Here is a 25,620-nt window from a genome sequence, read left to right as displayed (position 1 = left end):
GGTTGTACAACATGCCTATACGGAAAAATGAGATCACTCTGTTAGAGACTTTCAGTGAGAGTGTGCCTGTTATGAGTGAGAAGTTGTATTTTATACTATTTCCTACTGCATTCATGTGTCAAATGTCAATGCCCCCTTTCTGTATTTGATATTTCAGGCAAGAAGAGAAAAGAGCTGAGACGTATTGCCTGAGTATATGAGCGCAACTACAACTTCCCCTTGTTTGACACCTCAAGCAATATAGTAATATCATTTTTAACGTTTTATTGTTTAAAATAATGATATTACTAATCATACAGCATTTTGTTGAAATGAGGGTACGAAATAACTATTTCAAGTTACGTTTACAGCAATTTGATATTGGGGCTTTATGACCGGGGTTTCCTTTGTTCCTTTTCAAGTCTTTAAATGCAGGAGGTCTATTTTATGTTTACACATAGGACATCATCATGATCCTCTGACTGAAAATCACCATGGAGATCCAGTCACTTGTTTCACTAATGTGCCATGGTAGATAAAGAATATGCATCACTAAAAGTCCAGTTGGGGTTGGGCAGGCCAATGTAAACTAAACATGTAATCTCTATTGACTGCATTTGCACATTTACCAGAGACAGAGTGAATACTTAAAGGGATACTTTGGGATTTTGGCAGTAAGGCTATTTATCTTGTTCCCAGAGTCATGAACTCATGGATACCATTTGTATCTCTCTGTGACCAGTATGAAGGAAGATAGAGCTAGTTTCGCAAGCCAGTGCTAACTAGTGTTAGCGTACTGACTAATGCTAATAATCAATTGCACTAGCGCTAGTTAGCAACTTCCTTCTAACTGCACACAGAGACATAAAAATTGTATCCATGAGTTTATCTGACTCTAGGGAAGTAGATAAATGGCCAAAATCCCAAAGTATCCCTGTATTAATTTGTTGGAACATAGATTCAAGGCTGTATCACATCCAGCCGTGATTGGGAGTCCCATAGGGTGGCGCACATTTGGCCCAGCGTTGTCCGGGGTAGGCCGTCATTGTAAAGAAGAATTTGTTCTCAACTGACTTGTCTAGTTAAATAAAGGTTCAATAAAAAAATCTAATTCAATACCATCTGTGTCATGTTTATAACACTTACAACGGATTATGTACAGTATGTGGTGCATTGTAAGACTCTTATGTCTAACGCTCAGTGTAGTCCAATAACATTTAACATTTACATTTAAGTCATTTAGCAGACGCTCTTATCCAGAGCGACTTACAAATTGGTGCATTCACCTTATGACATCCAGTGGAACAGCCACTTTACAATAGTGCATCTAAATCTTTTAAGGGGGGTGAGAAGGATTACTTTATCCTATCCTAGGTATTCCTTAAAGAGGTGGGGTTTCAGGTGTCTCCGGAAGGTGGTGATTGACTCCGCTGTCCTGGCGTCGTGAGGGAGTTTGTTCCACCATTGGGGGGCCAGAGCAGCGAACAGTTTTGACTGGGCTGAGCGGGAACTGTACTTCCTCAGTGGTAGGGAGGCGAGCAGGCCAGAGGTGGATGAACGCAGTGCCCTTGTTTGGGTGTAGGGCCTGATCAGAGCCTGGAGGTACTGAGGTGCCGTTCCCCTCACAGCTCCGTAGGCAAGCATTCATAGTTGGGTCAGTATGAATAGAAGCAGGTCATTTGTATCCAGAGCATTGGTGAACAAATATTATGGATGTTATTAACATAGAAACTCTTGATAAGGTTTAAATGCTGTGATATCTAGTCCTGGCAACACTACACTTAAATCCTAACCTTGTGGCATTACTGTGGGTTAAGGTAACTACCCCCCAATAAATAGTGTTGGGCACAGAGATACATTTTAAGTTAAACAGATACGTTTCAATAAAAAAAGCATACACACACAAGGAGTCAATGGCTTCTTTTTATATTGAGAGCATAAGCCTCCCTTATTTTGTTTAACAATTATAAAATCATTAAGACAACCAAGGGCAGATGTCCAATGAATGCAAAAAAAACGAAAGCCCAGATTTTATCCAAGGCGTCATTGAGTGTTATTGTTCATTAAAAGACAACATCGGTGATTTTACAATCTTAGCTGAAGATCGAGGTGCATCCTTGTCCATAATTTAACACTCTTTTATTAAAAGGAAATAAGACAAGTCAGACAGTACAGCCACCCATTCCAGGACTGAGGAGGAAGAGAACTACGAGACTAGAACCTTTTTGGTAATTACGGGAGACCTTGGTCCCAGCATGACTCCCTGTCTAAATAAAAACCTGCCCTAGATATTATCAGTCACATAATTTAAATTCAAACAGTGTACTGTGAAAAAAGAATTTGTCCAGGAGAGAATGCAAGGTTGAAGTCAGAGAGGACTGGACAGCAGCTTGGAAAGCTGAGACTTAAAGCTTCATTATTGGACATTGATTTGGGCAGTCAACGAGAGTAGCACACACAGAACAGTATGTAGCATCTGTACCATGCAAGGGTCTATCTGGGATGAGCCTGTACTTGTTAATTCTCCATGTTCAAGAGTAAAGAGTGGGGGGGGGGTTCTTTAATCACTGCAAATAAACTGTATGACTCATTGTCTTAACATAAGTAGTCTTCTGGGACTGTGGGTGTTATGACAATTAAGTGACGATGACGCCAGCTGTTTTGTCTGTGTCTCCACTTCCACATTGCCAAATTATGTATATTGAGGATTACAATTGTGACTAAGCACAAGGTGCAAGGCAACCCCAGCCAACTCAACCAATAGACTGAAGCTACCAAAATAGAATGATACCTGTTGCTCATCTGTATTGTGCCAAATGAGAAAATGCCATGGCAAAATTATATTTGATTATCACCATCAGAATGCAGACTGTGGGTTTGAGTTAAGTTGAGGTGTGCATTTGGAGGCATTGTGCAACGCAAGAGGTTCAGGACTAGACCTGGACTGGATTCCATGTTATGGACTGAAAGAAGGAATGCTGTTTGGCCTGCAGCCTTCCCCACTCACTCGCGCCCCCTGTCTGTCGTGCAGGGGACAGCACATATGGTGGGGGGTAGGTAGGGGATGATGAGGTCAGGGTGGAGGGGTGTGGTCTGGCCCCGTCTGGTTCCTGCCTCTGTGTGCGTAGCGAGGGGAGACCTGCCCCCCCCCTAGCCTCCTCGGGAGCATCAAGGACAGTCCTGGCCGTGGTCCTGACTCCTGCGGCGTCTCTTAATTGCCACTTGATGGTTCTCGTTCATCACTCCACTGTCCTCCCCCCACCTCCTCTTCCCCTTCCCTGCCTGTTGAGCACACAAATACAAAGGAGAGGGACTTTTAAATGTTTAGATGTCTTCCATTGTGCAAAAATAAATCACTTTTTATACATTTTGTTTTGCAATATTAACGAGTATAATATTTATTACAATAGATCATGGAGTAAAAAGGAAGCATCGAGTGGTAAAGAGTGGTCCTCTGTAGCTCAGTTTGTAAGAGCATGGCTCTTACAACGGCAGGATAGTGGGTTTGATTCAGACAACCACTCATACACTTGGGCATGAGTCCTTTCGATAAAAGCATCTGAAAAATGGCATAGGCATAGGCTACCCTGTCATTAGCCTAGTGGTTAGAGCATTGGACTAGTAACTGAAAGGTTGCAAGTTCAAATCCCCGAGCTGACAAGGTACAAAATCGGTCGTTCTGCCCCTGAACAGGCAGTTAACCCACTGTTCCTAGGCCGTCATTGAAAATAAGAATTTGTTCTTAACTGACTTGCCTAGTAAAATAAAGGAAAAACATATATTATAAACAGAGAACAAAAGTTCAGTACTACCACTAGATGTCAGCCTACTACCACTAAACATGAAACTCTAAACCAGCGATTCTCTACTGGTGGGTCACAACCCAAATTAGCGTTTCTGAGTAAAAAACAATAACTTTTAATTGTCAAAAAAATCTGGATTTTTTTTTCCCCCTCATGAAATAAATACTCCAGTCTGAAAATAAACGACTAAACCCAGATAGGAAGTGTGTAGAAATGATAATGGACCTATCATTTGATCTAAACTATTTTTCTTGAATCACAGAGATTTCAATAGCAGCGCTATTGGATTTCGTTAATTGTGTGGTCAAACCAGTAAGCTTGCCAACATTTGTCATGAAAAACATGATCAATATGGAATAATTAATAATGCAAGATGTGGGAAATGTGTTCCCTTGTCATATAAAACAACAATGAGATTGTAAAAAAAACTGGGATGAAACTAAAAACACAGTTGAGAACCACTGCTCTAAACCATGAACGATGGACCACAGTCAGTCAGCAGCACAGCACAGATTATTGAAATAGATAAACATCTCATATCACATGTATCAAATTACTCAAACAGTGAACAAGGTCAGATTGTAAAACTAATTACACATCCATATTGCGTCCCAAATGCTACCCTATTCCCAATATAGTGCACAACTTTTGACCAGGGCTGATTGCGCTCTGTTCAAAAGCAGTGCACGATATAGGGAATAAGTTGTAGTTTGGGATGCAGCCCATCCAGACTGTGAAAGATGTTGTTACAGACCTTGACGTCATGTTCAGCAAACTTCTGGAACATGTTGGCATAGATCTTCTTGTCCCTTTCATGGTGTTCCCGGATTTTGCATTGACAGATAGAGACTTGACCGTGTGCCGCCCGGTTGGAAGGGTTGACCTGCAGCACCAGTTTAAAGTCAGACATGGCCAGGCTGAACTCATTACGGAAGAGACGAGCCTCCCCACGCCGGTACAGAGCCTTCTCATTCTTCCCATCCAATTCGATCACCTGCGAGATACACACAGACACACAACTAAATTGGTAACATTTTACATTAAGGTATACCTACAGGGATTTATAAAGGGCTTTAAAAAAAAAAAAAAGCAAATTATTAGTATATAAAGCTGTAAAAAAAAATAATAACAGAATGGTTGAAATTGTGTGATTATTTTTTGAACGCTTGCTAAACAGATTAATACAGTGCCTTGCGAAAGTATTCGGCCCCTTTGAACTTTGCGACCTTTTGCCACATTTCAGGCTTCAAACATAAAGATATAAAACTGTATTTTTTTGTGAAGAATCAACAACAAGTGGGACACAATCATGAAGTGGAACGACATTTATTGGATATTTCAAACCTTTTTAACAAATCAAAAACTGAAAAATTGGGCGTGCAAAATTATTCAGCCCCCTTAAGTTAATACTTTGTAGCGCCACCTGTTGCTGCGATTACAGCTGTAAGTCGCTTGGGGTATGTCTCTATCAGTTTTGCACATCGAGAGACTGACATGTTTCCCCATTCCTCCTTGCAAAACATCTCAAGCTCAGTGAGGTTGGATGGAGAGCATTTGTGAACAGCAGTTTTCAGTTCTTTCCACAGATTCTCGATTGGATTCAGGTCTGGACTTTGACTTGGCCATTCTAACACCTGGATATGTTTATTTTTGAACCATTCCATTGTAGATTTTGCTTTATGTTTTGGATCATTGTCTTGTTGGAAGACAAATCTCCGTCCCAGTCTCAGGTCTTTTGCAGACTCCATCAGGTTTTCTTCCAGAATGGTCCTGTATTTGGCTCCATCCATCTTCCCATCAATTTTAACCATCTTCCCTGTCCATGCTGAAGAAAAGCAGGCCCAAACCATGATGCTGCCACCACCATGTTTGACAGTGGGGATGGTGTGTTCAGGGTGATGAGCTGTGTTGCTTTTACGCCAAACATAACGTTTTGCATTGTTGCCAAAAAGTTCAATTTTGGTTTCATCTGACCAGAGCACCTTCTTCCACATGTTTGGTGTGTCTCCCAGGTGGCTTGTGGCAAACACTTTTTATGGATATCTTTAAGAAATGGCTTTCTTCTTGCCACTCTTCCATAAATGCCAGATTTGTGCAATATATGACTGATTGTTGTCCTATGGACAGAGTCTCCCACCTCAGCTGTAGATCTCTGCAGTTCATCCAGAGTGATCATGGGCCTCTTGGCTGCATCTCTGATCAGTCTTCTCCTTGTATGAGCTGAAAGTTTAGAGGGACGGCCAGGTCTTGGTAGATTTGCAGTGGTCTGATACTCCTTCCATTTCAATATTATCGCTTGCACAGTGCTCCTTTGGATGTTTAAAGCTTGGGAAATCTTTTTGTATCCAAATCCGGCTTTAAACTTCTTCACAACAGTATCTTGGACCTGGCTGGTGTGTTCCTTGTTCTTCATGATGCTCTCTGCGCTTTTAACGGACCTCTGAGACTATCACAGTGCAGGTGCATTTATACGGAGACTTGATTACACACAGGTGGATTGTATTTATCATCATTAGTCATTTAGGTCAACATTGGATCATTCAGAGATCCTCACTGAACTTCTGGAGAGAGTTTGCTGCACTGAAAGTAAAGGGGCTGAATAATTTTGCACGCCCAATCTTTCAATTTTTGATTTGTTAAAAAAGTTTGAAATATCCAATAAATGTCATTCCACTTCATGATTATGTCCCACTTGTTGTTGATTCTTCACAAAAAAAATACAGTTTTATATCTTTATGTTTGAAGCCTGAAATGTGGCAAAAGGTCGCAAAGTTCAAGGGGGCCGAATACTTTCGCAAGGCACTGTACATACACTACATGAACAAAAGTATGTGGACACCTCCTCGAATGTCTCATTCAAGAATTATGGACATTAATATGGAGCTGGTCCCCCCTTTGCTGCTTGCTACAACAGCTTCCACTATTCTGGGAAGGCTTTCCACTTGCTTCCATTCAGCCACTAGAACATTAGTAAGGTTGGGCACTGATCAGTCGGCGTTCCAATTCAACCCCAAGGTGTTCGATGGGGTTGAGGTCAGGGCTCTGTGCAGGCCAGTCAAGTTCTTCCACACCAATCTAGACAAACCATTTATGTATGGACCTCGCTTTGTGCATGGGGGCATTGTCATGCTGAAACATGAATGGGCCTTCCCGTTAAGATTTCACTTCACTGGAACTAAGGGGTCTAGCCCGAACCATGAAAAACAGCCTCAGACCATTATTCTTCCTCCACCAAACTTTAGTTGGCACTATGCATTGGGGTAGGTAGCATTCTCCTAGCATCCGCTAAACCCAGATTTGTCTGTCACTCCAGAGAACACTTTTCCACTGCCCCAGAGTCCAATGGGGGTGAGTTTTACACCACTCCATCTGACGCTTGACATTATGCATGGTGATCTTAGGCTTGTGTGCGGCTGCTCAGCCATGGAAACCCATTTCATGAAGCTCCTGACGAACAGTTATATTGCTGAAGTTGCATCCAGAGGCAGTTTGGAACTCGGTAGTGAGTGTTGCAACCGAGTACAGATACTTTTTACACAATATGCGCTACCGCACTCGGCAGTCCTGTTCTGTGAGCCTACCACTTCGTAGCTGAGCCATTGTTGCTCCTCGACCAACAACTTCGTAGCTGAGCCATTGTTGCTCCACTTCACAATAACATCACTTACAATTGACCGGCACAGCTATAGTGTCACGTTCTGACCTTAATTCCTTTTTTTATGTCTTTGTGTTAGTTTGGTTAGGGAGTGAGTTGGGGTGGGTAGTCTGTGTTCTTTTTCTATGTTGTATTTCTGTGTTTGGCCTGGTATGGTTCTCAATCAGAGGCAGCTGTCGATCATTGTCTCTGATTGAGAATAATACTTAGGTAGCCTGTTTTCCCCATTTTGGTTGTGGGTGATTGTTTTCTGTTTAGTGTCTGTTCACCTGGCAGAACTGTTTAGTTTTCTCTTCGTTATTATTTTGTGTAGTGTTCTGTTTGTTCAATTAAAATATTATGAACATTTACCACGCTGCATTTTGGTCCTCCTCTCCTTCCACCAACGAGAAGCGTTACAGAATCACCCACCAACCAAGGACCAAGAAGCGTGGTATCGAGCAGCAGCGTTCGCTGAACTCATGGACATGGGAGGAGATTTTCGACGGTAAGGGACCCTGGGCACAGACTGGGGAATATCGCCACCCCAAGGAAAAACTGGAGGCAGCGAGAGCTGAGCGGCAGCGATATGAGGAGGCAGCATGGCAGTGTGACAGGCACGAGAGGCAGCCCCAAAAATGTTTGGGGGAGGGGCACACGGGGAGTGTGGCGGAGTCAGGCTGGAGACCTGAGCCCACTCCTCGTGCTTACCGGAGGAAGCGTAGTACTGGTCAGGCACCGTGTTATGCGGTCAAGCGCACGGTGTCGCCAGTATGCGCTCATAGCCCGGTGCGCTATAGGCCAGCTCCCGCAAGTGCCATGCGAGTGTGGGCATCCAGCCAGGGCGTGTTCTGCCGGCTCAGCATGTCTGGTCTCCGGTACGCCGTCTCGGCCCAGGGTATCCTGCGCCTGCTCTGCGTGCTGTGTCTCCAGGGCGCTGGGAGGGTGCAGTGCATCCTATGCCTGCGCTCCGCCCGTGCCGGGTGAATGTGGGCATTGAGCCTAAGGGAGAGGTCCATCCGGGGCCTCCTCCATGCACCAGGCCTACTGTAGGTATCCCCAGCCTGGAGGGTCCTATGGCAGCCCCACGTACCAGGCCGTCTCTCCGTCTCTTCCCTCCAGGTTCGTCCGTCTGTCCTGAGCTGCCAGAGCCGCCCGTCTGTCCTGAGCTGCCAGAGCCGCCCGTCTGTCCTGAGCTGCCAGAGCAGCCCATCTGTCCTGAGCTGCCGGAGCCGTCCGTCAGTCAGGAGCTGCCGGAGCCGCCCGTCAGTCAGGAGCTGCCGGAGCCGCCCGTCAGTCAGGAGCTCCCGGAGCCGCCCGTCAGTCAGGAGCCGCCGGAGCTGCCCGGATTGCCGGAGTCACCGCTGCCGGAGTCACCCTTCACTACGGTGCTGCCGGAGTCGCCCTTCACTACAGCGCTGCCGGATTCGCCCTTCACTCCGGTGCTGCCAGAGTCTCCCGCCTGTCCGGCGCTGCCCGGAGTCTCCCGTCTATTTGGGGCCCGCTGTTAGGGTCCCCAGTACGAGGTCGGCGGCGAGGGTCGCCGCTCCAAAGTGGGCCAAGACCATGGTGGAGTGGGGGACACGTCCCGCGCCAGAGCCTCCACCGTGGTTATAGGTGATAGGTGTTAGGTGTTTTCTGTTTAGTGTCTGTTAACCTGGCAGAACTGTTTTGTTTTCTCTTCTAGTTATTATTTTGTGTAGTGTTCTGTTTGTTCAATTAAAATATTACGAACATTTACCACGCTGCAATTTGGTCCTCCTCTCCTTCCACCAACGAGAAGCGTTACATCTAGCAAGGATGACATTTTACAAACTGACTTGTTGAAAAACTGGCATCCTATGATTGTGCCATGTTGAAAGTCACTGAGCTCTTCAGTATGGCCATTCTACTGCCAATGTTTGTCTATGGAGACTACATGGCTGTGTGCTCGATTTTATATACCTGTCAGCAACAGGTGTGGCTGAAATAGCTGAATCCACTAATTTCAAGTAGTGTCGACATATTTTTGTAAATATAGTGTATATATAGTGCATATAGTATATATAGTGCATATAGTATATATAGTATATATATATATAAGAAAATAAATGTACATATATATATATATATATATATATACAGTATATATAAATGTACATATGTATACAACCCCACTGACCCAGATCAAAGAGTTAAAGAGACACACAACTGTATGCTATTCCATGCACAGGCACTAGCTGCATGCTCTGTTCGGCTTCAGAATATGGTATACGTGTATATGTGTGTGGGGATCCCATGTGTACAGCCAGGTATGCATTGAGATTGTACCTTGTTGCAGTTCTCCACAACCAGTGCATACTCTCTCAGCCTCAGGTAGCACATTGCCAGGTTGAGCTGGGCGACCAGTAGGAAGTTCTGGATCGTCTGCTGCTGTTCCTTCCCTACACCAAACTCCATCTCGAGCCACGACACAATACGCTGGTATTGGACCACCGCCTGCAGGAAACACCCTGCCTAGAACCAGGGACAACACATGGAGTAGGTTTTGCAGGTCTCTCATGCAAAAAAAGCAACATTTAATAACGCAAAAGAAATGTGCAAAGCAGGAACATACACAGATAGGGCTCTACCAATGCAGAGCACATGCCCCTTTGCCCTTCCATCTCTAAAGTTCCCCTTTGTATTGGGCTATAAAAAAGTATACAGTACCAGTCAAAAGTTGGGACACACCTACTCATTCAAGAAAAAAAGTGTTTAAACAAATCAAAATATATTTGAGATTTGAGATTCTTCAAAGTAGCCACCCTTTGCCTTGATGACAGCTTTGCACACTCTTGGCATTCTCTCAGACAGCTTCATGAGGTAGTCACCTGGACTGCATTTCAATCAATAGATGTGCCTTGTTAAAAGTTAATTTGTGGAATTTCTTTCCTTCTTAATGCGTTTGAGCCAGTCAGTTGTATACAGAAGATAACCCTATTTGGTAAAATACCAAGTCCATATTATGGCAAGAACATCTCAAAAAGCAAAAGAGAAACGACAGTCCATCATTACCTTATTACCTTAAAACATGAAGATCAGTCAATCCGGGAAAATGTCAAAAAGTTTTAAAGTTTCCTCAAGTGCAGTCGCATAAACCATCAAGCGATATGATGAAACTGGCTCTCATGAGGACTGCCACAGGAAAGGAGGACCCAGAGTTACCTCTGCTGCAGAAGATAAGTTCATTAGAGTTAACTGCACCTCAGATTGCAGCCTAAATAAATGCTTCACAGAGTTCAAGAAACAGACACATCTCAACATCAACTGTTCAGAGGAGACTGTGTGAATCAGGCCTTCATGGTTGAATTGTTGCAAGGAAACCACTACTAATGGACACCAATAATAAGAAGAGTCCATGCCTTGCTGAGGCCAAGAAACATGAGCAATAGACATTATACCGGTGGAAATCTGTCCTTTGGTCTGATGAGTCCATATTTGAGATTTTTGGTTCCAACCGCCGTGTCTTTGTGAGACGCAGAGTAGGTGAATGATGATCTCTGCATGTGTGGTTTCCACAGTGAAGCATGGAGGAGGAAGTGTGATGGTGCGGGAGTGCTTTGCTGGTGAGACTGTTAGAATTCAAGGCACACTTAATCAGTATGGCTACCACAGCATTCTGCAGCGATACACCATCCCAACTGGTTTGCGCTTAGTGTCACTATCATTCGTTTTTCAACAGGACAATGACCCAAAACACACCTCCCGGCTGTGTAAGGGTTATTTGACCAAGGAGAGTGATGGAGTGCTGCATCAGATGACCTGGCCTCCACAATCACCCGACCTCAACCCAATTGAGATGGTTTGGTATGAGTTGGACCGCAGAGTGAAAGAACAGCAATCAACTAGTGCTCAGCATATTTGGGAACTCCATCAAGAATGTTGGAAAAGCATTCCTCATGAAGCTGGTTGAGAGAATGCAAAGAGTGTGCAATGATATCATCAAGGCAAAGGGTGGCTACTTTGGAGAATCTAAAGTCTAAAATATATTTTGATTTGTTTAACACTTTTTTGGTCACTACATGGTTATTCCACATGTGTTATTTCATAGTTTTGATGTCTTCAATATTATTCTACAATGTAAAAAGAATTGTGAAAATAAAGAAAAACCCTTGAATGAGTATGTGTGTCCAAACCTTTGACTGGTACTGTGTGTGTATGTGTATGTGTATATATACATATAACATCAAAAAGGTGGGGAAAGGAACCATATTTCGGTAATCCAACCAGCTGAAAATATGTGTTGGTACTTAAAGAATATGATGCCAGATCAGTTGTCATCTGAGACATTAATACTAATGATAGGATGACATAAACTGTATCTTGGAAAGTCTACACATTATAGTTATCAGATTCACATGGAATTGTTGTGCAATTTAAATGTTTAAATATGAAACTATTTGTGAAAAGATTAAATGTATTTTAGCTTCTTAATGAGAGAACGGTTTGTTATAGAGTAAACTCTGCCAACTCAGTGGCCCCGCCCATGTGAACAGACAGTGGTTGTAAACTATGAAACAGGGCCCTCTCTCCCAATCCTATATAAGCCCCTTGATGAAAATGTAACTTCCTGTTCCAAGGACTTGTGGACTTGAGGTCCCCACGTTGAAAGGACAACCACCTACAGAACTAAGCTAACCTTAGAGAACCTAACAAAATTAGCATTGAATTTCAATGTGAAGTTGACGACCTACACGCCGGAAGGATGAATTTTGACTATACCAGCCAGAATATAGCATGAGCATATTAGCATGGCAACTTGGTATGAACTTTGAACTCTTATTTACTAAAGAAGTGATACTTCCTAGCCATCGCGTTAGCGCAGCAACTGTAGACGCGGAGTAGGAGAGGACGGACAGAGTATTTGTTCTATCACAAAACGACGGTACTACCAAGTATCCATTCTACCATCAGACATTCTTCAAAGGACAACCCGGCCTCCCCTTACGACCCATCGTTCGAAGCGCAGCTCAGAGTAAATATTTATTGCATTTTCGTTTTTGAAATGGGCGGTAATTTAGAATGCATAAGATACTATATTTTCGATAGCATAGCTGCCTACGGCCCGATAGAGACATAGATTCTCCCTCTTCCCGCTCTTTCATTCAAATCCCCACCCCCTTTCTCTGCGTAACCAGCTGTCATATCTGTTCCGTCCGCTAGGGACGTTTTCCTTTATGACATCATTTGTAATCAATGTATGATACATTCTGTGTATATGTAATTCTGTGTGATTATTTAGGTATTTAGTAAATAAATAATGAAACCACATTTTGTATTGCTGATTCAACTTGTTAGACAGGGTTCGTGAAGATAACCAAGAACTTACAACTTTCAGATGAGACTAAACAAGGTGACGATTAAATATTGACTGCTATTGATGTAAAACATTACTAAGTCTTTAAGAGTTTATTTGGAAGCTAACAGCTCTATAAACATTCTTTAGTGGTACCCTGACTTTCTAGTTAATTACGTTCAACTGATTAGCTGAATAAGGTATTATGAATTACAGAGAAATTATTTTATAGAATAGCATGTCATGTCACTTAATCCAGCATAACCAAAGACACAACAATATATATACACACACACACTGACTGTACAAAACATTATGAACACCTGCTCTTTCCATGACATAAACTGACAAGGTGAATCCAGGTGAAAGAAAGCAATGATCCCTTATTGATGTCACTTATTAAATCCACTTCACTCAGTGTAGATGAAGGGGAGGAGGCAGGTTAAAGGATTTGTAAGCCAGTGGAGACATGTATTGTTTATGTATTTTTATTTAACCTTTATTTAACTAGGCAAGTCAGTTATTAAGAAAAAAAAGTATTTACAATGACAGCCTACCCTAGCAACACTGGGACAATTGTACATCGCCCTATGAGACTCCCAATCACAGCCAGATATGATGCAGCCTGGATTTGAATCAGGGATTATAGTGATGCCTCGTGTATTAAGATGCAGTGCCTTAGACCGCAGAGCCACTCAGGAGCCATACATGGAGTGTGTATGTGTGCCATTCAGAGGGTGAATGGGCAAGAGAAAAGATTGAAGTGCCTTTGAATGGGGTATGGTAGTAGGTGCCAGGCGTGCCGGTTTGTATCAAGAACTGCAAAACTGCTGGGTTTTTCACACTCAACAGTTTCCCGTGTGTATCAAGAACGTTCCACCACCCAAAGGACATCCAGCCAACTTGACCCAACTGTGGAAAGCATTAGAGTCAACATGGGCCAGCATCCCTGTGGAATGCTTTTAACACCTTGTAGAGTCCATGCCCAGATGCAACTCAACATTAAGAAGGTGTTTTTAATGTTTTTTACACTCAATATATATGGTCTCATTTGCATATTTTGTTACAATATTTCAGAAGAAAATGTATACAAAAAACTAACTGTTCACTGTATACAGTTTTGTCATTGTTGTTCTGAACCCACCATCATTAAATGTGTAATTTATTTAGCCATTAAGATGCGGCCATCTATTGTTTTTATGTAACTAAATAGTCATAATTACTCAATGAGTCTGTGACCGCGGATGCAGAATTTCTTTTTTCGGGGGTTCCTTATTATAGTTTGAGCACCTGGGGAGGCAGGTAACCTTGTGGTTAGAGCGTTGGGCCAGTAACCAAAAGGATTGAATCCCTGAGCTGACAAGGCACAAATCTGTCGTTCTGCCCCTGAACAAGGCAGTTAACCCACTGTTCCTAGGTCATCATTGTAAATAAGAATTTGTTCTTAACTGACTTGCCTAGTTAAATAAAATAAAAACTTCCCCAAAAAATGTTTTGTACACAACCCTTGTGAAAAGTACAACAAATACAGTAAGCATTATTACAATCTCTCAGTTTAGGCATTAACTCATCATTTTAAGGTTAGAGTTAAGGCATTAACTCAGAAATCTTAAGGTTAGGCACGGGTGACCTGGCTAAAATTAGGGATGCACAATATAATCGGTGAACATATCGGAATCGGTCAATATTAGCTAAAAATGCAAACATCGGTATTGGCCCGATGTCTAGGTTAACGCCGATGTGAAAAACCAATATCAAAGCTGAAGTGCATACCTATATAACCTAGATACATTTTGGCGCTAAAATTTGGCACTACACCTGCAACACGGCATTCCTAACCTAGCCCGCAATGTCTGCTGTGTGGATTGAGCAGTCAAGTCGAGCAGTCATTTGAAAGATTAAGACAATTTCAGCGACACAACTCAAAGGCGAAATCCATTAACACCAAGATAATGGAATTCATTGACACTGTTCCGCTCTGTCATGGGTGATGTTGGCTTTCGTGAATGATAGTGCACCGGTACACACTAACGTTACCAAGTGCGCTATTGTTCACATGTTGCCCTACCAGAGTTACACAGTAATAGCATCACTGCTATTAGCTTCAGGACACGCCGTTTGGGTCTTTGCGTGTCAAAAGAAATACATGTCAAATAACAATATTTGACAATAACACTATTTGACGTTTTAAATAAGCTTTTAATTTGACACGTCAAATAACACAGTTCTATTACAGAATTTTATTTTTATTTTTATTTTACCTTTATTTTACTAGGCAAGTCAGTTAAGAACAAATTCTTATTTTCAATGACGGCCTAGGAACAGTAGGTTAACTGCCTGTTCAGGGGCAGAACAACAGATTTTGTACCTTCTCAGCTCGGGGATTTGAACTTGCAACCTTTCGTTGTTGTGTGTTCTGAATTTGCGCATGCAAGCCAAGCACCACCACTACTATCAGTAGCACTGTCAAAGCTGTACAAAAAAATCTGCAAACAAGCAAACGGCCACGAACGGCGTGTTTACAATAACGTGTTTGTAATAAAGCATTATTTGTTTGACAGCAAATTCTGAGGTAGATAGCTAGCTTTAGCTTGGCACCAATACAACCAGCCTGAAAACAATGACCAGTAGAAACTGCAGTCATTTTCACTATTCTTAGCAATGATTTAGGAATCCTTGTGAGTAAGTATTAGCTAGGTAGCCACTTGTTGTTCGCCTATTGAAATTTAACTTCAGTTCATGAAAATAAATAGCTAGCCAGCTACTTAACCCTGTTGTCCAAAGCTAATGTTATAAGCAGCCAGCTAGCTTCATCTGGCTAGCAAGGCTCGACCTGACCGGGTTATGTGTTGTGAAGCTAGCCACAATAGTGGAATTTTCAGTTTGCCTAAAAGTACCTCTTTGAAAGTGATGCAGAAGGTTACAATTGGTGGAATCATGACAAATTTAGACTAGATAATGTTAAACAAGGTTGGAATATGAAGCGATGAAATGGGTTATCAGTCTACTCTGTGACACCCACATAACACAACTGTGAAGAGTTTACACAAATATTAGCATGTAACCTTTTATCACGAGACTGTGACTGTGTGAAATCACCTTCCCAGTCAGCCTACTGTGTGTATTGACATTCATATTGCACTGTACAGCTTTACCTAAGGATTGGGGATCAATGAAATGGGGTAACAGTCTACTCAATACCCTATATATATATTTTTCCCAATATCCTCCAAAACATCCACACAGTATTGTTTTTCCTCGGGAATAGTGCTCAATACACATATTTTGACAATAAATGTGGCTCAATTCACAATGGTTTCAGAGTCCTAAAATAAGGGCTATGATGCTAATGTTCTCTGAGTGTCACTGAGTAGACTGATACCCCATGTCATTGATCCACAATCCATAGGTGGGGCAGTCTAGTGGTTAGAGCGTTGGACTAGTAACCGGAAGGTTGCAAGTTCAAATCCCCGAGCTGACAAGGTACAAATCTGTTGTTCTGCCCCTGAACAGGCAGTTAACCCACTGTTCCTAGGCCATCATTGAAAATAAGAATTTGTTCTTAACTGACTTGCCTAGTTTAAAAAAAAGGCTATACAGTGAAATAATATTCCCCCAATGCAATTCTAAAGTGTAATACATCCAGTCTGATTTCAGCAGATTTTTGTCAAATTGTCTTTTGTTGATTTTATATAACATTGCAACCTTGTTTAGCAGGATCTATTCAATTATGGCATAATTCTACTATTTGTATGCATTTGCATCACTGTCAGTTACATTCTTTTATTTTGAAGGCTAACCGCAAAGTCCACTATTGTGGCTAATCCTTATTGTGGCTAGCTTCACATAGATGGGTACAACCACCATTAATCAAATAAGAACTGTCTTATAAATGAGGGTTATTTTAGAGTATGACAACTAGCTATATAGTTAGTTAGCTAACTATAGCTAGTGAAACAGATGATGTAGTTTTGCTATGTTTTTTGGGAAGAACTGTAATGGTTCTCTTTCGGTAAAGTAGAGTCAGACCAAAATGCGGCGTGGCTATTGCAATCCATGTTTAATGAAACAAAGTAAACACGAATCAAAAACAATAAACGTACCACGAAAACCGAACCAGCCTAATACTGGTGCAAAGTAACACAGAGACAGTAACAAGGACAATCACCCACAAAACCCAACACCAAACAGGCTACCTAAATATGGTTCCCAATCAGAGACAATGACGAACACCTGCCTCTGATTGAGAACCATATCAGGCCAAACATAGAACTAGACAAACTAGACATGTAACATAGAATGCCCACTCAGCTCACACCCTGACCAACCAAAACATAGAAACATACAAAGCAAACTATGGTCAGGGTGTGACAAGAACATTGTTTGCATCCATGAGCTAGCCAACTTTTTTTATGACCAGCACTGTAGATGCGTGTCACGCCCTGACCTTAGATATCTCTGTTTTCTATATATTTTGGTTAGGTCAGGGTGTGACTAGGGTGGGTACTCTAGTGTTGTATGTCTAGGGTTTTGTATGTCTAGGGTTTTGTATGTCTAGGGTTGTTGTAGGTCTAGGGGGTTTTGTATTTTTATGTTGGCCTGATATGGTTCCCAATCAGAGACAGCTGTTTATCATTGTCTCTGATTGGGGATCATATTTAGGCAGCCCTGTTTCCCACTTTCTGGTGTGGGATCTTGTCTACATTGAATTGCCTGAGTGCACACCTGTAGCGTCACGGTTAATTTGGTTGTTTTTGTTGGGTGAGTTTCAGTTGATTAAAATGATGTGGAACGCTACTCACGCTGCGCGAGACAACTTTACCAGCATCATAGCATACCTATCGATGAATCGTTGTGACATAAAATACGAGCGATAGTGTAATCAATATGTATTAACTAGGCAAAAAAACGAATGAATGCGTTAAATTATTATGTGACGTGCAGTCATATTTAGGTCCTGATTGGTCAACAAGTTTATTTGACAGGTCAAATAACATGCAAAGACCCAAACGGCGTTCCATAGAAATCCTGGTTGAGAATGAAATGACTGAACAAATGAACAACGAAACAGCAAAGCAACTAAGTGAAAGAAATAGGTTTTGACTATGTTTTACTGGTAAAGGGGACATACGTAAATGCCAAGAAAAATAACGTTGTGGTGTGTGTGTGTGTGTGTGTGTGTGTGTGTGTGTGTGTGTGTGTGTGTGTGTGTGTGTGTGTGTGTGTGTGTGTGTGTGTGTGTGTGTGTGTAACCTTTATTTAACTAGGCAAGTCAGTTAAGAAAAAAATGTTATTCACAATGACCGCCTACCCTGGCCAAACCCGGATGACGCTGGGCCAATTGTGCGCCGCCCTATGGGACTCCCAATCCCGGTCAGCTGCGTCCATGTGTGTGTGTGTTTTCACTATTTAACTGTACTAGAATGCTTAAAAGGCTGCTAAAATTTGAAATACCGGTTATCATTATCGGTTTCTTTTGGCAAGGAAACTATCAGATATCGGTATCGGCCAAAAATGTCATATCGGTGCATCACTAGCTAAAATATTCATACACAGATGCATCCAATGGTCATTACATTTTGTCTATTGTCTGAAAGACAGAGATGGTGCACCATACCTTGAAATATTGGGTCCCTTTCTGTTTGGCTCTAGCAGACAAATCCAGTTTCTCCTTTAGATCCAATTCCCAGGATTCTTTGGCCTTGAAAAGAAAACATACTGTTATCAGTTTCAGAGAAGGCCTTGAAAAGAAAACATACTGTTATCAGTTTCAGAGAAGGCCTTGAAAAGAAAACATACTGTTATCAGTTTCAGAGATGGTGACTTTCAATGAGATTATGCCTGTTTCTTCCCATTATTTTCTCCAGGGTCACTCTGCCATCATGGAATATCTAACTGAGACCCTCATTGTCTAAACTCCACCAGCTCAAATAAAAGCAATCTGTTGGTATCTTCCAGGGACACTAATAGGATACATGAACACATTCTTTTTACCCTATCTAATCCAGTAAGTAGAACTCACCTTCTCAAAGTCATTTAGAGTCACTTCATACATCAGGTCTGAGTTTGGTCCAATCTTATGCTGTGCTCTACCATCTTTCCCAAAGCCATACCTACAAAAAACAAGAGCGAGAGTATTGTATGGCTGATTATTTCTGACGCACACCTACATTCTTTCGTGATTTTTCTATAGAGATGCTTGTTGAAGGTTACAAATCATTGCTGATGATGACTGACTAAGCATATCTACTTTTTGTTGCAATAGGTCCACCTCAGCGACAGGAGGTAGAGTAGAGTAAAGGCCCTTACTTGGGTTTTAAGTAGAGCATGCAGCATTCTCCTTTCTGCATCTTCTCCATGGCTCTGTCTACACCCAGAGGAACACCCATGTCCTCTGACTCGCCCACAACGAAGTGCACGTTCCTGGAGTCAAACAGACGCTCTCCACAGCGACCCTCCAGGTGCACTGTGGAATACAGGACTGCAATTGAAAATATACCGATTTTCTTTCTTTTTTTTAATGGAAAATATTATTATTATACTTCAGATAACAAACATAATGTAGGTTTGAATGTTCACAGTTTTTTTGTGTTGTTTGAGACTACAAAAATCAAAATGTTGATGACAGTCAATGTGAGACAAAGCCTTTGTACCAAAATCAATACAAATATTGATCACCAAGTTCACAGTTAATGAGATCACAATGAATGTGATGGAGAGAAGGCATGTCTGCCTCACCGTGGACAGTTGATCCATCATTGGGACTATTATAACCTTCCCCTTTGACCCTTATCCTCCTCGTGATGCCGCCATCGTCCGTCAACACCTCCCCTTTGAAGCTCAGCAGCTCCACCTAAAGGAAGTGAAGAGACACGTAAGAACAGAAAAAACATCAAATCACATCCATTTGTTGGGTGTTGACCACAACAGTAACCATATGATTCCATAATGATGAGAATTATGACAGAGACCGTGTTATTTATGTGTTTTGTTCACAATGCAGAGAGAGAATATAGAACAATCCACAGTCAGAATACAGTATAGGGGAAACCTGCAACTGTATGTGTAGATGAAGGCCCGTATACCACCATCACATTGGAAACCACTCTGCTTAACCTACCTCAAACTGTAGCATGGCATTGGGAGGTATTTTGGGGGGGCATCCAGCTGAACCATAAGCATATTCTGGTTTGCAGAGGAGCATGCACACCTCTCCTCTCTGCATAGAGGACACACCAATATCCAAGCCCTTAATCACCTGACCTGAGGAGTGATATATGAGAAGAGACATGATGAACAGATGTAGGCTACATATGCAGTGACATATAGGTGATACATACGGCAGGTGAATAAGATGTGTTACCACAACCCACCATCCACACTCCCTCCCCAACATGCACACAGATGTCAAACACATGCCACACTTTGAGATGTAAGTATGATGGTAGGGTAACAATTTATATTAAAGTCCCTTAATAAACCATTTATACGTTTATATAGAGTTTACTTATCAAGTATTAATCATTATTCCTATATTTGTTCATGTAAATAAGAAATATCTAAATAGTAATTTACACATACATAAACACTATTTTAAATAATGTGTTAATGATTTCTAAGAAAATTAGTACGGTGTTTCATCATTGTATGTTCACAATTTGTAAATTATTAATCATGCATTACTGATGTACTTATAAACCAGGTCTAAAGGAGTTATTGTCAACTCAAAAGATTATTTATAAGGCATTTGTTAATGGTTTATACGGTATATTATTAGTATAATGATGCAAAGCATCAGCTACTCTTCCTGGGGTCCACATAAAACATGAAACATGACATAATACAGAACATCAATAGACAAGAACAGCTCAAGGACAGAACTACATAAACTTTTTTTTAAACAAAAGGCACACAGCCTACATATCAATACATACACACAAACTATCTAGGTCAAAGAATTCTTTGACTCAAAATTTACAGTGCATTCAGAAAGTATTCAGACCCCTTGACTTTTTCCACATTTTGTTACATTACAGCCTCATTCTAAAGTGGATTAAATAGATTTTTTCCCCATAATGACAAAGCGAAAACAGATTTTTAGAAATGCTTGCATTATTAGAAATATAAACAGAAATACCTTATTTACATAAGTATTCAGACCTTTTGCTATGAGACTCGAAATTGGAGTCCACCTGTGGGAAATTCAATAGTTTGGACATGATTTGGTAAGGCACACAGCTGTTTATATAATGTCCCACAGTTGATAGTGCATGTCAGAGCAAAAACCAAGCCATGAAGTCGAAGGAATTGTCCGTAGAGCACAGAGACAGGATTGTGTCGAGGCACAGATCTGGGGAAGGGTACCAAAACATTTCTGCAGCATTAAAGGTCCCCAAGAACACAGTGGCCTCCATCATTTTTAAATGGAAGAAGTTTGGAACCACCAAGACTGTGCTGCCATCCTGTTAGAAGGTAACATATTATTTTATTATAGTGGTTAAGATGAACTTTCATTGTGTTCCATTGTGCTTATCGCCCCCTAGGGAGCTTTCTGTGCGGAATCAGGAAGTATTGTGCAGTTCTTTCTGTGCAGCTATTCCTTGTCACGCTTCAGCCACTGAAAATATTTGTTTGTAAGTTCAATTCAAGCATATTGCTAGTGATGATAATATTGTTTATTGATAAAATTGCTTACTTATCAATGTTGGTTGGTTGCATTTACTCACACAAATTCCAATGCCTTTCATGTATGCCAGTCAGCTGTATTAGTTTGTAAAACATACAATACTGTACTTTTGTTACTGTTTCTAGTGTAATATGCTTTGTTATTGTACAGAGGTGTTTTCACATTATTAGAGTAATGAAAAGAGTTGGCTAGTTACTACTCATATGGTAATTAGCTATCTAGTTTGGCATCATGCCAGATACATGGTTTTTTGGCAGGTGCTTTGTATTTATGCAACTTCAACTTGGAATGTATAATGTACAGCTACAGTATGTCAATGTGAATTGATACTAAAGTAGATTATTTTCTGTATTTTGCAGTTTCACAACAAACGTTTTCAATATATCCGTTCAAGAAAAGTCAAGCCTTTTATTGAAGACTTAGTTGTTAGCTATCTGTCTAATTCTGCATGGTAACGCAATTCCAGGGCAGAATAAAGACTCTTCCTAAAGATGGACGCCCTGCCAAACTGAGCAATCGTGGGAGAAGGGCCTTGGTCAGAGAGGTGACACAGAACCAGATGGTCACTCTGACAGAACTCCAGAGTTCCTCTGTGGAGATGGGAGAATGTTCCAGAAGGACAACCATGTCTGCAGCACTCCACCAATCAGGCCTTATGGCAGAGTGGCCAGACGAAAGCCACTGCTCAGTAAAAGGCACATGACAGTCCGCTTGGAGTTTGCCAAAAGACACCTAATGACTCTCAGACCATGAGAAATAAGATTCTCTGGTCTGATGATATCAAGATTGAACTCTTTGGCCTGAATGCCAAGCATCACGTCTGGAGGAAACCTGGCACCATCCCTATGGTGCAGCATGGAGGTTGCAGCATCATGCTGTGGCGGCAGGTAGCCTAGTGGTTTGAGCATTGGACTTGTAGCCGAAAGGTTGCAAGATCAAATCCCTGAGCTGACAAGGTAAAAATCGTTAACCCACTGTTCCTAGGCCATCATTGCAAATAAGAATTTGTTCTTAACTGGCTTGCCTAGTTAAATAAAGGTTAAAAAATAAATACAAATTCTGTGGGGATGTTTTGGGATAGTCAGGATTGAGGGAATGAGGAATGAAGCAAAGTACAGAGAGATCCTTGACTGAAACCTGCTCCAGAGCACTCAGGACCTAAGACTGGGGTGAAGGTTTGCTTTCCAACAGCACAACGACCCTAAGCAAACAGCCAAGACAACGCAGGAGTGGCTTCGGGACAAGTCTCTGAATGTCCTTGAGTGGCACAGCCAGAGGCCGGACTTGAACCCGATCGAACATTTCTGGATATTTATTTTGAGGTTCCTTTTTAAATATATACATTTTAGTATAAGGCTGTAATGTAACAAAAGTCAAGGGTTCTGAAAACTTTCCAAATGTACTGTATGTAACTAGCAACATTGCTAAAGCTTAGATCTGTATAAGTAAACTGAAATATTTTTGTGGTCTCTGACACCCAAAGTCAGTATCTACTTGCTATTTAGCAATAAAATGTAAGTTTGTCATTTTTGTTTAATACCTCTTCCATGGAGGTTTTCATATTGATCTAGAACAAGACAAAAACAATGCCTTTCCTAAGAGCCTGAAACATGCTCTAAGACACCTGTATTTATTTGTTTTTACCATAAAGAGCTTACAGTAAGGCCATTCTTCTGGAAAAGTGGTCAAAAAAAGATCCAAGTCCTTGATTTTTCAATTACTTCGAACTATAAGATTCTATCAGCAAAATGTATCGTTTTGAGATGACTATTTTTAAGTCCCAGATCTCAGAATTTTTTTGTGATGTCTCACCTGGATAGCTAGATGAGACAACCACATATCAGAGTATTCCAGCTAAACAATGGATGTATTACGTTTTGCAAAAACACTTTTTAATTCACATCTAAAATCTATGAATAAAATATCTGAGAACAGTGATATCTGACACAATCAAATTGTATTTGTCGCATGCGTTGAATACAAGTGTAGATTTGCTTAAGCCTTTCCCAACAATGCAGCTAAAAAGTAAGAAAATGAATCAATAAAAAAGGAAATAGTAACACAATAAAATAGCACAAAATAATACCATTTTAATATATATATAATATAATTTATAATATAATTTAAAATAGAACATTGCGGCCCCCACACGCCTGTGGGGAAAACAACCCAAGGTACCTTGGTTATTAATTATAATTATAAATTAAATTATCCCATTGGCTCACAGCAAAAACCTGACCTTTTTCAAACAAATTTTCTTCTTGTCTGCTTGCTTAAGTCAATTACAAAACTACATGTAGATGTCTTACCTGTGATGAAATGTTTTCCACACGCATTGCTACGTGTAGCCTACTTGGACAACGGGTCCCCACAATTTCCCACTCTTCCACACCAAATAGCATGAAGCCACAGTGCTCTTCTCGCAGGTTCGATTTCTCTACGTGGGAGCATTGCGAACCGCAAGTTGGCATTTTTGACCTGGCTACATGTACATTGAACAACACAGCAGCCTTTCAGCATGTTTTTTTATTTCTGTATAACAAAAATCTATGACGAAGGTGGCTCTTTCACAGAGGGGGTCTACGAGAAAGAATGCTTGTTTTCCCCAATTTGTGGGCATAGTCGAGGGGAATTCCTTATTATTACAGGAATACCAAATGTGACTATAGATCAAATGCTTTTCAAATGCACTCATTAACAATTAATAAATATCACATTCATGACATTTACATTTATAAATACGTACAGTTCCTTCAGAAAGTATTCACAAACACTTGAATTTTCCAATGTTTTGTTTAGCGTTACAGCCTGAATTTAAAATATAATAAATGTAGTTTCTTTTTTGTCATAGTTAGAAAATGAAAAGCTGAAATGTCTCGAGTCAATAAGTATTCAACCCCCTTTGTTATGGCAAGCCTAAATAAGTTCAGGAGTAGAAATTCACTTAACAAAACACATAATAAGATGCATGGACTAGTGTTAAAACATGATTTTTCAATGACTTTCTCATCTCTGTACCCCACACATACAATTATCTGTAAGGTCCCTCAGTCGAACAGTACATTTTAAACACAGATTCAACCACAAAGACCAGGGAGGTTTTCCAGTGCCTCGCAAAGAAGGGCACCTATTGGTAGATGGGTAAAAGAAAAAAGTAGACATTGAATATCCCTTTGAGCATGGTGAAGTTATTAATTACACTTTGGATGGTATATCAATACACCCAGTCACTACATAGATACCGCCGTCTTTCCTAACTCATTTGCCAGAGAGGAAGGAAACCACTCATGGATTTTACCATGAGGGCAATGACGACTTTAAAACAGTTACAGAATGTAATGGCTGTGATAGAACACTGAGGATGGGTCAACAACATTATAGTTACTCCACAATACTAACCTAAATGACCGAATTAATAGAAGGAAGCCTGTACGAATACAAATGTTTTCAAAACATGTATCCTGATTGCAAGAAGGCACTAAAGTAATATTGAAAAAATTACTGCGTACCACTCTCCATATTTTAAGCATCTATGGCACAACCTGCAAATGGTTGTCGAGCAATGTTCAACAAATTTATTAAATTGTTTTGCAAATTTTGCAAAATCCAGGTGTGGATTTTGAGCTCTTAGAGACGTATCCAGAAAGACTTGCAATCGCTACCACAGGCGCTTCTACAGCGTTTTGTCTCGGGTGTGAAATGTACATTTGTTTTTTTCTGTATTTCATTTTCAATAAATTAGCAAAATGTCAAATGTTTAAAAAATAATAATAATAACTTTGTCATTGTGGGATGTTGTGTGTGTCACGCCTTGGTCATAGTGTTTTGTGTTTCGTTATATATTTGGTCAGGCCAGGGTTTATTTTGTGGTATTTCGTATTGGGGTTTGTAGTTATTGGGATTGCGGCTGAGTAGGTGTGTTGCATAGGCATGGCTGCCTGAGGCGGTTCTCAATCAGAGTCAGGTGATTCTCGTTGTCTCTGATTGGGAACCGTATTTAGGTAGCCGGGGTTCACTGTGTATTTCGTGGGTGATTGTTCCTGTCTCTGTGTAGTGTTCACCAGATAGGCTGTAATTAGGTTTCACGTTCCGTTTGTTGTTTTTGTATATGTATAAGTTATTTCGTGTATCGCGATCCTTCATTAAAGATCATGAGTAACAACCACGCTGCATTTCGGTCCGACTCTCTTTCAACAAACGA

General features: G+C 41.0%; 1 protein-coding gene across 1 annotated transcript in view; it reads right to left on the bottom strand.

The window, feature by feature from the left end:
• Positions 1 to 1,889: 1,889 nt before the first annotated feature.
• fkbp5 (FKBP prolyl isomerase 5) overlaps positions 1,890 to 25,620 on the bottom strand; it is a 48,149-nt gene continuing 24,418 nt past the window's right edge. The window contains exons 4-11 of the mRNA XM_035756021.2: positions 19,854 to 19,996; positions 19,472 to 19,586; positions 19,043 to 19,199; positions 18,756 to 18,846; positions 18,351 to 18,434; positions 9,727 to 9,912; positions 4,537 to 4,776; positions 1,890 to 3,261 (exon numbers count right to left, since the gene is read on the bottom strand). Coding sequence (XP_035611914.1) covers positions 3,148 to 3,261; positions 4,537 to 4,776; positions 9,727 to 9,912; positions 18,351 to 18,434; positions 18,756 to 18,846; positions 19,043 to 19,199; positions 19,472 to 19,586; positions 19,854 to 19,996 — 1,130 coding nt within the window. The 3' untranslated portion in view covers positions 1,890 to 3,147. The remainder of the gene's footprint in view (positions 3,262 to 4,536; positions 4,777 to 9,726; positions 9,913 to 18,350; positions 18,435 to 18,755; positions 18,847 to 19,042; positions 19,200 to 19,471; positions 19,587 to 19,853; positions 19,997 to 25,620) is intronic.

Source organism: Oncorhynchus keta, chromosome 21 (assembly GCF_023373465.1).
Source record: "Oncorhynchus keta strain PuntledgeMale-10-30-2019 chromosome 21, Oket_V2, whole genome shotgun sequence".
NCBI classification, from domain to species: Eukaryota; Metazoa; Chordata; class Actinopteri; order Salmoniformes; family Salmonidae; genus Oncorhynchus; species Oncorhynchus keta.
This window is presented reverse-complemented; position numbering and strand designations above follow the sequence as displayed.